The sequence below is a fragment of the Halichoerus grypus genome, chromosome 5 (assembly GCF_964656455.1).
Source record: "Halichoerus grypus chromosome 5, mHalGry1.hap1.1, whole genome shotgun sequence".
NCBI lineage: Eukaryota > Metazoa > Chordata > Mammalia > Carnivora > Phocidae > Halichoerus > Halichoerus grypus.
Window position 1 is genome coordinate 88,387,006 of NC_135716.1, and position 15,160 is coordinate 88,402,165.

The 15,160-nt window shown below is 45.2% G+C and overlaps 1 protein-coding gene across 1 annotated transcript in view; it reads left to right on the plus strand.

Moving 5' to 3' along the window:
- NOTCH2 (notch receptor 2) overlaps window positions 1-12,505 on the plus strand; it is a 169,926-nt gene extending 157,421 nt beyond the window's left edge. The window contains exons 27-34 of the mRNA XM_036090102.2: window positions 574-716; window positions 916-1,126; window positions 1,556-1,652; window positions 3,053-3,221; window positions 4,097-4,398; window positions 5,153-5,300; window positions 5,937-6,034; window positions 7,850-12,505. Of these exons, the coding sequence (XP_035945995.2) occupies window positions 574-716; window positions 916-1,126; window positions 1,556-1,652; window positions 3,053-3,221; window positions 4,097-4,398; window positions 5,153-5,300; window positions 5,937-6,034; window positions 7,850-9,238 (2,557 nt within the window). The 3' untranslated portion in view covers window positions 9,239-12,505. The remainder of the gene's footprint in view (window positions 1-573; window positions 717-915; window positions 1,127-1,555; window positions 1,653-3,052; window positions 3,222-4,096; window positions 4,399-5,152; window positions 5,301-5,936; window positions 6,035-7,849) is intronic.
- Window positions 12,506-15,160: the final 2,655 nt, after the last annotated feature.

Here is a 15,160-nt window from a genome sequence, read left to right on the forward strand (position 1 = left end):
AGAGGTGCGTCAGAGCAAGCAGAAGGCAGGATGTCAGGGAGGTCTCCTCAGATGCCAGAATCCATAACCCTTTGCCACGGTTGCCTCAGATCCATTTAGAACTGACTCTTCTTTTATAGTAATCATTGCCTTTTGTTCAAGGCCCTGCATTTATCATAGAAGTCTCTTTAGTAATCTTGAATCGTTCTGTCATTGCACCCCACTATTTGTTGGTGTATCCCACAACTTTCAACTCTATAGCTAGCTAGGATCCAGATGCAGAGACAAAGGAGAATAAGGACCAGCTTTACCCACTTTCCTCACTTCGTCTTGTGTTGCCTCAGTCAGAAGGTGCAGATTCAGCCAGGCCAAGGAAGGTGAGACATAGTCCAAGTGGGAATTAGTGGTTAGGATCTACGGACAGGATCTTAATTTCTGAGATCTTTCGGAGGCACCCTCACAGAGCTGGAGAGCCCAGTGCTGAAGGTGAGGAGGGAAGGCTCAGGTAATCCTTTTTAACTCACTTGCTTAACTGACCCCCTTCTGTTTTACTCACCATTTCCCTTTTTCCTCTTTTTCCTTGGCATCCCACAGCTCTAAGGTATTTCTGGAAATTGACAACCGCCAGTGTGTTCAAGATTCAGACCAGTGTTTCAAGAACACAGATGCAGCAGCAGCTCTTCTGGCTTCTCATGCCATCCAGGGGACCCTGTCCTACCCTCTGGTGTCTGTCGTCAGTGAGTAGCACTGGTGTTAAGGGGAAAGTTTGGGGCAGGGGAGGCGTTACTTGGGGGCAGTGAGAAAAGGGCACACTTTTCAATGTGCAGCTCTGTTTTTTAGGGCTGGTGAGGTCAATCAGTCCATGTCTTCTAAATGAATTTGGTGCTAATGCTGCGAGATTTATTCAGCACTTTCCCTGTCCCTCTGCACTTCCAGGTGAATCTCTGACTCCAAAACGCACTCAGCTTCTCTATCTCCTTGCTGTGGCTGTTGTCATTATCCTGTTTATTATCCTGCTGGGAGTTATCATGGCAAAACGAAAGCGGAAGCATGGCTCCCTCTGGCTGCCTGAAGGTTTCACCCTTCGCCGAGACTCCAGCAATCACAAGCGTCGTGAGCCAGTGGGACAGGATGCCGTGGGGCTGAAGTAAGATGGTTTGCCAACAAACTACTATTCACAGTAGTAATAAGCAGGGATAAATCAGAAAGGAGATCTTGTTGAATTATGATTTTAAATTTCAAGCTCTGGCCACACCACATTACCACACTTGACCATGATTCTGAATTCCTGCTGAATGACTATGAAATAATAGAGTCTGGATGCTTCTGTTTGGTACATATTCAAGCGGTGGTGCTCAGCTTTGTTGAGGCGCACTTTTGTTGTAATCTCTTGATCCATGGGAAAGGAAAGGATGTTTACTGAGGCAATGGGACATAAAATACTGCCCATCCTTTCTGGGCCAAGGCCCCTGAAAGTCTTTGAGGATGGCCATGGAAGAAGTATTAAAAACCACTATATTAGTTTATGATATAACCTCTGCTGTTGTTTTTCCCCTTCTTAATCTTGTCCTATCAGAAATCTCTCAGTGCAAGTCTCAGAGGCTAACCTAATTGGCTCTGGAACAAGTGAACATTGGGTTGATGATGAAGGGCCCCAACCAAAGAAAGCCAAGGTAAGCTGGCCATGGTAGAACCACCATTGTCAGTCACTTATCTGGTCACATTTCAGATTTCTGTCCTTTGGTATCCAGAGTGAATGGGAGAAAAGGGTGGTAATCTTCATATGCTACCCAGGCAATGGCTACGCCTGGCTGTCATGAAAGGCAGAAATCGTTAGGTCCTCAATGGCCTTAGGTTTCCTCCATATGTGTTTCAATAAGAACTCTTTAAAAATAATAAAACAAACATGCTTCCTTCCTTAAGAATCATGCTGATGATAGCCAGATAAGAACTGATGTGTATAAAAAGCGATTTCCTTTGTGGCTAGATCTCTCCCTTATCCTCTTTGGATGCTCCTTCTGGAAAGGAAGGTGCAATTACACAGTGGAAGAAAGGCAGTGACCGTTGAGTTTGGAGGTTCTGCATCTTGAGCCCAGGAAATTAAAACCATATAGACATAAGAGGTAGATCAGGCTGAAGCTGATGTGGAAAAGGAGACAATCCATCGATAGCTATACAGGGCTGGGATATGCACATATCCATGATATTCTAAAGCAGCTTGAAGATATGCATGCTTGAGGAATACAGGGATGCAATACCAGATGATGGTTAAGTACATTGCTTTAGTTACAATCAGAACTGAATTCAGATCCAAAACTCTACTACTTGGTAGCTAGAAAATTACTTAACCTCTTTGTACCTAATTGTCATTATCTGTAAAATAGGGAGTTGTGAAGATGAAATATGGCAATATGTGTGAAGCATCCTACCCATTTTCTATCACAGTAAATATTCAATAAAAGGTAGCTGCTTTTTAAGTTATGATAGTAATTATTGCCCAACAGATATTTCCCTGGGTGCTTACTGTGCTCTGGGCCCTGTGTTAAGTACAGGGAAGTGGTATTGAATAAGGGATGTTTCCTGTTCTCATGGAACTTACTGTCTAGTGGTAGAGACTGCCATGGAGTGCCTTGTAAGCACTTAACACATAGTCAGTTAAGTAGAGGTAAGCAGAGGGTGCTTTTTGGGACCCACCAGAGGAATTAAAGTCCAATTCTATCTGAAGGCTAGGTAGGAGTTAGACAAAGACTTGGGAAAGGATATGGCAGACAGAGGGGACAACCCAGGCAAAAGTCCAGAAGCAAGGAAGTGGTGCTTTGGGGATCTGTAGATAGCATATTTGGTAGGCAAAATAGATAGCATGTTAAGGCTGAAGCCTGGAGTTTGGGATGGGGAGGTTGGGAGAGTTGTACAGGAGAGGGTGACAGGAACCACTTTCAGCTGGTGTGGATGATGCCCTGGAGGGTGGAGTAGAAGGAGAGAGAAGTGGGTAGAAGACTCTGGACTAGCTCCTTGTCCTCAGTTCCTAATAGAGGGGGCCAGGTCAACAGGGAGTACTGTTTTCCCCTGTCAGGCTGAAGATGAGGCTTTGCTCTCAGAGGAAGATGATGCCATCGATCGACGTCCATGGACACAGCAGCACCTTGAGGCTGCAGATATCCGCAGGACACCATCGCTGGCGCTCACTCCTCCACAGGCGGAGCAGGAGGTGGATGTGCTGGACGTGAATGTCCGTGGCCCAGGTCAGCACCCGCAAGCCTCCCCCTTTCCACCTACCATGCCTGCCCTTGGTTCTGGGTTGTGCCTGTGTTGGCCCCACTTGGTGATATGCCCCCTGCCAATTGCACAGACTAAATCAGCCTGAGGAAATGAATGCTTAGGGAATACAGGCATGCAGAAATTAGAAACCTATGTGAGAAGAAGGGAAGGATTTCACATTGCCTCACGTACAGCATGCTTGGGAATAGATAGGCTGATTATATGGGAAAGATTTTAGTAGGATAGAAAAACAATATCCGAGGGGCGCCTGGGTGGCTCAGTCGTTAAGCGTCTGCCTTCGGCTCGGGTCATGATCCCGGGGTCCTGGGATCGAGCCCCACATCGGGCTCCCTACTCAGCGGGAAGCCTGCTTCTCCCTCTCCCACTCCCCCTGCTTGTGTTCCCTCTCTCACTGTGTCTCTGTCAGATAAATAAATAAAATCTTTAAAAAAAAGAAAAAAAAGAAAAAGAATATCCCAAAGCAGAGGGATAGAAAATTAGTTTAGTTGATACCTTAGTGTATATCATTCTATTAATACTGGACATTTTAAAATGTGGCCCAATTTAAAATAACATTGCACTTAGGAACTTAAACAGGAAGCCTTGTTTAACTTAGAGGAGAGCCCCAGCTTAAAAAGACTCTTACTTTCCCATTACTCTTCACAGAAAGGACATTATCAGAGGAAAAATAGGTGGCAGATGTAAAACTAATTGCCAATTACCACAAGAAGCCCAGGGATTTTTATTTTCCCCCATAAGAATAACTTTATTCAAACGGAACTATTCCAACAGTTGGGCTAATGGAACATTAATGTCCTTCTCCTCCTTGAATACTTTTTGGAAAATTCCTTTCTTACAGATGGGTGCACCCCATTGATGCTGGCTTCTCTCCGAGGAGGCAGCTCAGATATGAGCGATGAAGATGAAGATGGAGAGGACTCTTCTGCCAACATCATCACAGACTTGGTCTACCAGGGTGCCAGCCTGCAGGCCCAGACAGACCGGACCGGTGAGATGGCGCTGCACCTTGCAGCCCGCTACTCGAGGGCTGATGCTGCCAAGCGTCTCCTGGATGCAGGTGCGGACGCCAACGCGCAGGACAACATGGGCCGCTGCCCTCTCCATGCTGCAGTGGCAGCTGACGCCCAGGGGGTCTTCCAGGTAAAGAACAGGAGTAGGGCTGATTCCCCATGGATCTATCATGTTTCCTCTTTGCTAAGGTGCTTAATATCCAATTACATTCATTCAAAAATTCTTTGAGAGAATAGGGTGGGTGGTGGAGTCATGCTTGCTGGATGGGAGAGCAGGAAAAGAATGGTAGCAAACTGACCTAACTCTAACAGCCAGATGGCGATAGAGCCAACAGCAGATCACACCGGGGTTTCTGATTCTTAATTACCACCCTTTTTGATGTGCCAAAATGCCTCCTAAGTGAATAGGTCAGAGGGGAGTGGTCCCTGTTACTAAGCTTCCGACTAGTGTCAGCTTCTTCCTGTAGATGTATCTGACTATATGGGCTTCCAGCTGCTCCTTGGTGGTTTTCTTGACTGGATTCGCAGTGTATTCCTTGTTGCCCTTTTATTTTAGCCGTGTGAGGAAACTGGAAGCATTCTGATTCATCTTAAACTATATACCATAATTGAGGTTGTGGTATTTTCCCACATCCTTCCTTTCTTTAGAAAGTAGAAGACATCACTTTCTATGAGCCATTGTCTCTTGAGCACCCATTTGTTCGTTCATTCATTCAATATTTATTGATTGAGGATGATAGAATCTTGGACACAAAGATAACAAGCATTCCCTGCCCTCCAGAAATTTAGTGTAGCATCAGCTCTGTTGCTCTTGTTTCTTCTCTTAGCTTCATTATCTTCTTTTATCCAGGTGACTCTCTTTTCTGTACTTTCTCATCTTCTAGATTTTGATCCGCAACCGAGTGACTGATCTGGATGCCAGGATGAACGATGGCACTACACCGCTGATCCTGGCTGCCCGCCTAGCTGTGGAGGGAATGGTGGCAGAACTGATCAACTGCCAAGCAGATGTGAACGCAGTGGATGACCATGGTAGGGCCGAGAGGCAGGGAGTCGGACTCTTGCCTGCAAAGCACGCCGTTAAGGGGAAAATCATTACACGATCCTTGAAGAACTGTCCCAGATTTGAATCCACTGTAGATTCTTTCATTCATTTGTTCTTCCTTTCAACATCTTGAGTTCAGAGAACTAAGCCGGTGGGTAGTCCACAGACAAAGATGGGAAGGGATTTTTAGTGAGGGTTCTTGGATCTCAAATCCTGTCTGTGAAAGGCTTGCCTCTGTAGGTTCCCAGGCATACCACGCTCGATATGAGGACTTGTGAACTGACTTCACTAGAGGGTTGTGGGCAATATCTTAAATAGACATTCTGGTGTGTGATAGATAGATTCTTGTCCTCAGTGTGGGATTCTATCAGGTGGAGGACATGGGTACCATAGACAAATGATCCTACATGTCTTCTGAAGGCTAGACAACCTGTATTAAAGTATTTCTAGAACAGAAGAAAAGTAAGATAATACTTCGTTTTTTTCCCATGGGCCCCCACAGACAACTGGCTTGCTGTTCTCTGGGAAGTTCGAAGTTTCCTTGTATAAGTCATGATGTTTCTTTATACTGTAGGGACATGTCCCTCTACTCTGTCTGCTTATAAAAATGTTTTTCCCTGCAGGGAAATCCGCTCTTCACTGGGCAGCTGCTGTCAATAACGTGGAGGCAACCCTTTTGCTGTTGAAAAATGGGGCCAACCGAGACATGCAAGACAACAAGGTACAGTCTGGGCTCTGAGCTGGAGGGCAGACTTAGCAGTGCCTTCCCTTTTCTCCTATAGTTCCTCTTGTGATGAGTTTAGACAAAGAGGAACGCAGGGTGGACAGGAACTGGCTCCGAAGAACTTGAGGGGAGAGTATTGGGCTTACCCAGGGAAGTGTCAGGAGTGAACCCTCTGCCTCCGCAGTACTCAGTCTAAAGCAGGCCGTCTTATAAATAATGTCAGTGTAGCCTTCTCTGCCTTTCTCTTCTTTGACATTGCTCTTTTTTTTTTTAATTTTTTTTTTTTATTATGTTATGTTAGTCACCATACAGTACATCATTAGTTTTTGATGTAGTGTTCCATAATTCATTGTTTGCGTATAATACCCAGAGCTCCATGCAATATATGCCCTCCTTGATACCCATCACTGGGCTAACCCATCCCCCCACCGCCCTCCCCTCTAAAACCCTCAGTTTGTTTCCCGGAGTCCATAGTCTCTCATGGTTCGTCTTCTCCTCTGATATCCCCCCCTTCATTTTTCCCTTCCTACTCCCAGTGTCCTCTGTGCTATTCCTTATGTTCACAAATAAGTGAAACCATACGATAATTGACTTTCTCTGCTTGACTTATTTCATTTAGCATAATCTCCTCCAGTTCCATCCATGTTGATGCAAACGTTGGGTATTCATCCTTTCTGATGGCTGAGTAATATTCCATTGTATATATGGACCTATCCAACAAGAGGATCTAACAATTGTAAATATCTATGCCCCCAACATGGGAGCAGCCAACTACGTAAATCCACTGTTAAACAAATAAAGAGTCATATTGATAATAATACGTTAATTGTAGGAGACCTCAACACTCCACTCTCAGCAATAGCCAGATCATCTAAGCAGAAAATCAACAAAGAAAAGAGCTTTGAATGACACACTGGACCAGATGGACCTCATAGATATATACAGAACATTCCACCCTAAAACAACAGAATACTCATTCTTCTCGAGTGCACACGGAACTTTCTCCAGAATAGACCACATACTGAGTCACAAATCAGGTCTCAACCGATACCAAAAGATTGAGATTATTCCCTGCATATTCTCAGACCACAATGCTTTGAAACTGGAACTTAATCATAGAAAAAATCTGGAAGAAATTCAAACACTTGGAAGTTAAAGACATTGCTCTTTCTCCTCTTCTCTGTTCTGCTTATGCTCACTTCCTTTTCTCTTGTTCATTTTCATTTTCTTTGCTGTGGCTCTTGTTTTCTGTTCTTGGACACCATGGGTGTTTTCCTGTTTGCTTTTCTTACTCTGAGTCTTAGGTCATGTTTCCCCTCTCTTGCTCATCTTATCTTGTGTATTTCCTCTTTTCCCTTATTTTAATTCTTTCTTGAACATGTTTTGTTTCCTTTTGCTTTTGCTTCCCCTTATTTTTCCGCTTTAGGTTCTTCCCCTCCTACCTTTCTTATTTCTAACTTCCTTTCCTCTTAGAACCCTATTTTGATAAGCTCAGTGCTCTTTTAAGCAAATCTCTGGCTCAAGGGCATGCTTTATTTCACATATTCCTAACTAAGGAGACATCACCTGCAATGGGGCAAAACTGGTTCTTGGGGAAGGGTGAAATAATCGTACTCTTTTTATGTATAAAGCCACAGATATCCAGTCAGTACACAGGCAAATAGACATTCTATCTGTGGTATTAAAATTTCATACAGGGAGGCAGTTAGAAAAAAAATGTCTATGGGGATGATAATAACAAAGTTTCAGAAACACTGGCATATTCTCAAGAGTGTTGCTAATTTTACTGTGCTATGTGGGCCTTTTCTGTAGGAAGAGACACCTCTGTTTCTTGCTGCCCGGGAGGGAAGCTATGAAGCAGCCAAGATCCTGTTAGACCATTTTGCCAATCGGGACATCACAGACCACATGGATCGTCTTCCCCGGGATGTGGCTCGGGACCGCATGCACCATGACATTGTGCGCCTCCTGGACGAGTACAATGTGACGCCAAGCCCTCCAGGCACTGTGCTGACTTCTGCCCTCTCACCTGTGATCTGTGGGCCCAACAGATCTTTCCTCAGCCTAAAGCACACCCCAATGGGCAAGAAGCCTAGGCGGCCCAATACCAAGAGTACCATGCCCACTAGCCTCCCTAACCTTGCCAAGGAGGCCAAGGATGCCAAGGGTAGTAGGAGGAAGAAGTCTCTGAGTGACAAGGGTCAGCTGTCTGAGAGCTCAGTGACTTTATCCCCTGTTGATTCCTTAGAGTCTCCTCACACATATGTTTCTGACACCACATCCTCTCCAATGATTACATCCCCTGGAATCTTACAGGCCTCGCCCAACCCTCTGTTGGCCACTGCTGCCCCCGCTGCCCCAGTCCATGCACAGCATGCACTGTCTTTCTCTAACCTGCATGAAATGCAGCCTTTGGCTCATGGGGCCAGCACCGTGCTTCCCTCTGTGAGCCAGCTGCTGTCCCACCACCACATTGTTCCCTCGGGCAGTAGCAGTGCGGGGAGCTTGAGTAGGCTCCATCCTGTCACTGTTCCGGCAGATTGGATGAACCGCATGGAAATGAATGAGACCCAGTACAATGAGATGTTTGGTATGGTTCTAGCTCCAGCTGAGGGCACGCATCCTGGCATAGCTCCCCAGGGCAGGCCGCCTGAAGGGAAGCATATAACTACCCCTCGGGAGCCTTTGCCCCCCATTGTGACTTTCCAGCTAATCCCCAAAGGCAGTATTGCCCAACCGGCAGGTACTCCCCAGCCTCAGTCCAACTGCCCTCCTCCTGTTGCAGGCCCCGTGCCCACCATGTACCAGATTCCAGAAATGGCTCGTTTGCCCAATATGGCTTTCCCCACTGCCATGATGCCCCAGCAGGATGGGCAGGTTGCTCAGACCATTCTCCCAGCCTATCATCCTTTTCCAGCCTCTGTGGGCAAGTATCCCACACCACCTTCACAGCATAGTTATGCTTCCTCAAATGCTGCTGAGCGAACACCCAGCCACAGTGGTCACCTGCAGGGTGAGCATCCTTACCTGACACCATCCCCAGAGTCTCCTGACCAGTGGTCAAGTTCATCACCCCACTCTGCTTCTGACTGGTCAGATGTGACCACCAGCCCTACCCCTGGGGGTGCTGGAGGAGGTCAGCGGGGACCTGGAACACACATGTCTGAGCCACCACGCAGCAACATGCAGGTTTATGCATGAAAGAGTCTGCCTCCAGTGTAGGAACAGAACTGCCTATTGTAAATGCTGCTGAGGAACAAATGAAGGTCATCCGGGAGAGAAATGAAGAAATCTCTGGAACCAGCTTCTGGAGGCAGGAGAAAGAAGATGCTTTTATCTTTTAGGTAATGCAAGGGAAGCAATTTTGTCAGCTTCACTGGGTATCTGCAGGATTTGGGGTTGGGGGAACATGGCTCCTTTTAATCTCTTACCCAACAAGCCAAGTTTGTGGAAATGCAAAACGAATATAAGACTTGGGACCATGTTTACTCTTTTCTATTTGGAGAAAAGAATGGATGCCTGTCATAGCCCAGACATTCTTGCAGCTTGGACTGCATTTTAAGCCCTGGGGGCTTCTGCCATATCCATGAGAAGATTCTACAGTATGGTCCTTTTGGAAACTGTACCCTGGAATTCTGCCTACGTTGACCTGTCTCATTTTATCTTCCTTGGAAATTCTTTTGACTTCATTTGGTGCTTTAATTTTTGCACCTCTCTGTGGTTGTGCACCCCTGCCCCCAGCATGTTAGAGTGCAAGACCTTTGTGCTTTTAGTCATTCCTGCTCTGGAAAGCAACTTCAGCCTCCTTTCTCTTCTTTTCCCAGTGTCCCCAGGAGTATCACAGGGTTTGCTTTGGTTATGGTTCTCAGCACACACCTTTCAAGTATGTTTATTTAGAAAACGAATCTCTTGCAGTTTCCTACATAATATCGTTCCTACAAGAGGAAGGGGAGCAAGATAGTTTTCCTTGAACCCATTCTGGGGACAGAAGACCCTTTCAAGAGACTGCATGCAGGGTTTTACCTAAACCTTACCAGGAAGAAGGATGAGAATTGGCCTGTTTTTCCATTTGTGGGCCTGGTCAGTGTGAAGTTTTATCATTGGCAGTGCAGGTACTGTGACCCCCCCCCTTAAAAAAAAAAAAAAAGATTCGGAATGTTGGAATTACTAAGAGATAAGCCAACTCATGTGAGAAGTGGTTACCCACTATCAAGTTCCTTTCCTTCCTGCCCAGCATTCCACTGATGGCCCGTGTGAAACACATTTGTTCCCAGATCTCAGAACCCCCGGCCCGCTTCACTCATTCATCCAGCAGGGGAAGCTAGCCTTAGCTGTTGAGCCTTTCCTTCCAGATATCTCCATAGAAGAAGATGCCTCAAAGGATGCTCCCTCACCACGGAGAACTGAACTCTGCTCGGCTCAAGGGACCCCATGACAGCTGTGTTCCTTTTGTGGGGGGATTGCAGTCTCCACCTCCTGAGTCTGTTTCTGACCGCACGCCTGCTCACCAGTCTTCCTTCCACACCGTGTGCTTGGAGTTACCCGCGCACCCAAGTAGGTTCTTGCCAAACACACGGACTTGCTATGTTCAAGCTCCAGAAACAGAAAGCTGGCCTGGTTTTGTAGGGCCCAAGCCAGCCCTATAAGAAGGCTGGAACCATGCGGCAGCCCTTGCTATGTTTTTGCTACCATTCCTTTTCCGTCATGGCAGGTCATGACATTCCCTTTTAAGCCACTAACATAGAAACTTACCGGGACATTTTCCTTTCCCAGAGTCACCTTCTAGATGATGATGGACAATGAAAGACTTACTGTCTTTGTCATGCTCATGCTCAGATTGTGATTATATTATACTTGAGTCTGCTCTCTGTATTTGTGGTCTTGGCACCTTCTGTGACCCTCTGTCGAGGGCAGAAGCATTCTAGTCAATACTAGAAATAGGAGGAAAACAGTTTTCTTCCTCTTCTCCCTGAGTCAGCTAATAGTTGGTCCTGTGACCACGCTGTCGTCTCTACCTGGTGCTATGATGTCATGACACCTGGGAAATTAGTTCTGCTGGGGCATTTTGTAGATATTGACAGGTGAATTTCCTACTCTGTTTTAGTTTGAATGATAATCTTCGTTCCTGCCTTGGCTGGGAGTGCCCATCAGAGCATCCCACTTAACCTGATTTATCTGTCTGTGGCCCCATATGGAACCCCTATGTGTCTGTTAACCTGGCAGTCTACAAATGTTCTGGGTTGGTTTTGTTTTTTTTTTTTTTTCAGTCCTGCCCAAGTTCATTGAACCAACAAAAATAATTTTGTTCTGCCCCAGTATGAGCAGACTGTTCATTCTGTATTTTATTCTCTCACATGGCAACTCTACCAGCCCTTTCATAGCGTGTAACATTTTATCTTCTGAATGGTGACTGTCTACCTTGGACCCATTGTTGATTCACAATGGGGAGAACCTCTCTGCGTGGACCACTATGGACCCCACCACATCTGCCCTTTCTTCATCCTGTCTCATCACCACTTCCTGAAAGTATCAGCCTCTGACCCAACAGCTTGGCTCCTCTATAGCTTCCTCCCTCCCCAACCACAGTGTCAGCCTGACTTGCTTGTTTCTCTTTCTTGGGATCCTTTGGGTTTGGGGGAAGGGACTGGGAAAACTGCCATTACAGACAACTGGCTTCAGTGATGAAGGGGAAGACACTGCCTTTCAAGCATTTATCAATCCCTTAGATTTTAAGAACCCTTGAGTTGTATAGTGCCTAATAAAAGAGAAGGTGAGATGGAGAATCACTTTCTCAGTGGGGTTCTGAATTAGAGACTAAGTTTTTATAGGCCATATCTTTTATGCCATGTATAGGTCACCCCCCCCCATTTTTGGTTTATTTTTATTTTTATAAATTCTTCCTCTGACTCCTCTTCTGTCTGCCTTTGGGGATAGATTTTTCTGTTCGTTTCTTCTGTTTTGTGTTAAGCATCATTTTCTGACTTACATGATGGTGAGGGAGGGAAAGGTGTAAGGGAAAGAGAGAGTGAAAGACGTTGATGTAAGCAGTCAGCCATGATGCTCAAGCCCATTACACCATCTTATTACATTTGCTGGTACACAATTCTTGCATAGAAAAGAACCAAAGGTATAATGTTTTGTTGGCAGGCAGTTTGGAGATTTTGGTTTTAACCAACACATTGAATGTATGATGACTATTTGAGAGGACACAATTATATGACCTGACGCTCCCACTTGTAACTGTTTGGTACTATGGCTCCTTCCTTGTGTACATTTCTCTTAAAAGTGATATTATATCTGTTTGTATGAGAAACCCAGTAACTAAGAAAAATGACTGCATGTTCCTAACTATGACATAGTAAGGAAAATGCACAATGTTTTTACTTTTCAAAGTTTCATTCTAAAGTAGTTAAGATGAAATTTATATGAAAGCATTTTTATCACAAAATAAAAAAGATTACATGTCAAGTTCTGTGGCATTGCAGTTTTTATTTTCCATTCCTGTGTCCCAGGTCTTGCGATGATATACCTGATGATGTCAGAATTTGCTGAGAGAGAAATAATTTTCTTTTCGTTCTGAGTCCCCCAAACCCCAGCACTAGGTTTCTTTTTTTCTTTCTCCAGTCAGATTGCAAAGAAATGCTTTTGAGGAAAAAACTTATGTCAAACAGGAAGCATCACAAGACAGAGTCACTTTTTTGTGCACTAGTTGGTGACACATAGACACTAGCCCAGGACAGAGGGCCTTCCAGTAAAGATGGAGAGTGTTTGCTAAAGCCAGAACTGAAAAGTGGGGTCTAACTAATAATACTGATGTTGCTGTTACCTAAACCGTTAACTTGCAGTATTGTTCCTCAAAGTAAATTTTATATAGAATTTCAAATCTACAATTCCAAAATAGTATTTTGCCTATAAATATGTTACCAAGTTCCTTTATACATTTACTTGTAAAAGTCAAGCAGGGAGACATTTGAACACAAATATTTGACACTGGTGGTATTTATGGCATTAGCGGTCTTATATCAACTTTAGCATTGAGTTTATTTCCATATTCTGTTAGCTTTGCAGAAACTTCTGAATCACACATATGTAATTCTAAATGGCAGAAGTATTTGTTGAAATGACTGGAAATCTTACGATATGCTTCAATTAAATAGTTGAAGAAGCATTATTCAAGATCCGCACAAATATGTTTTAACACAACTGATAGCGCATATTGGTTATCCTGAGAGCATTGTAATTTCATACAAAACACATTTAAGTCTTCATGTTAGGTTTTGTAATGGTGTAAAAGGAAAATGAATGTGAGAGCTAAGGAATGATTTGCCCAAGCCTGGTCCTCTGGAGGCTGGGATCTCAGAGCTGGACTTGCCTCCTCAGACAATTTAGGAGCTGAGACTTGGCTGGAAACCTGCTTCTATGGATCTGAGCTGCAGGCTACTAGCTCGTCACCACATCCTACCCCTGCAATTGCAAGCCCAGAAACCTAGCCCTTGATTGTGGCGGAAGGATGCAGGCCTCTCCCAACTATGAAATCCAAGCAGGGAGAGCAGGGCTAGAGGCCAAAAGCTGCCACATCACACAGTAGACTTGGACACCAGGCCACAGTCATGCCAGGGGAGGGACTGGTGCTTCCCTCAGTCGTGCAGCTCAAAAGCCTCACAGCCCAAGGAGAGGGGGCCGAGTTCCTCTTTCAGAACGCGACGAATACAGCAACCACCCTTAATGCCTGCACACAGTCCAAGATGCGATGGGCAGTGGGGGGACCAAGCTTCTGCCCTGCCCTGCCCTGCTTCTGCCAGCTCTCCCCATAAACCCTGCTCTGGGTCAGCTATGCGTGTGCCCGGCTCCATCTCCTCATCTGCCTGACAGTGTTTTTAAAACAAAATGAGAATCCAGGGCTTGCAAGAGCCCTGAAGAGAGAGAGGGTGCATGTGAAGTGTGTGAGTAGGTGAGGAGGTGTAGGTGTGTGTGTTTGTGAAACAGAAAATACAACTTTTCTTTTGACTTATAGCTTAGCAAAACACATCAAAAACATTTACAGCAGTCAAGTCCTGCCTGCCAAGTGTGGGCAAACTCCAGTCGGGATAATTCAAGAAAGGCTTACTTACGGAAGGACTACTTAGGAAGCGTGCATGGGTGAGGTGTAAGGGAACGCTAGGAGGCGGAGCAGAGAGTGCCGGCTCGCACAGCGGAGCTATGACTGCTGGGTCCGAAGGGATGAGGCCGGGAGAGGTTATTGGAACCCGGAAGGAGACCTGTAGAGCAAGTGACCTCAAGAAGAGCTGTGACGTCTGTCCGGGAGCGCAGCGAACCCCAGGTCCCTTCACAAGGAGGAAGCCAGGGAATGATCTCATTCTGCTCTCATTCCCCACTCCACTCCCACCCAGACTTCCTATCTGCTGAAGCCAAATGGAAGTCTGGAAATACAGGAGCCTGTGGAATTTGATCCATCGATAAGTGTCAGCTTCCTGGGGTGAAGAGCTTGGTAGAGAAAGGAAGAGAGTGGACCTGCAGGTGCAAACCTATCCTTATCCAAAACATTCTCCCTACAGCTAGCACATTTCTAAGAAAGTTCTACTGGCGGCCTGCCATTGATGTGTCAAGGCAGGAAACACAAAGTAAAAGGAATTATGTATTGATAATCCCGACTCAACTTCTTTTCCTGATCTCCTAGTGTGTTTCTTCACCACCTTGGCTTTGAGCACTCAAAATGAAGACAATCATTAGCAGTAGGAGGGACAGATTATGGTACCTCCTCTCAATGGAATACTACACAGAAATGAAAAAGAAAACATGCAGCCATATGAAGAATTGTCATTGATGTAATGTTGAGCAAATTAAGCCAGACACAAAAGAATACATTCTGTGTGATTCCATGATACACGTTCAAGAAAAATGAACCAGTGGCAAATAGGGATCGGAATACTGGATGTTCTTCCGGGAGAAGGGTCTTGAGAAAAGGGCAAGAAAAATCTTTCTGGAGTCTGAAAATATCTTGACCTGGGTGGTGATTGCATAAATGTATACATATATACAGTTTTGTATAAAATACGCTTAGGATTTGTGCATTTCACTTAGGTAAATTGGACTTCAATAAAACATATATATAGTAAACTGACA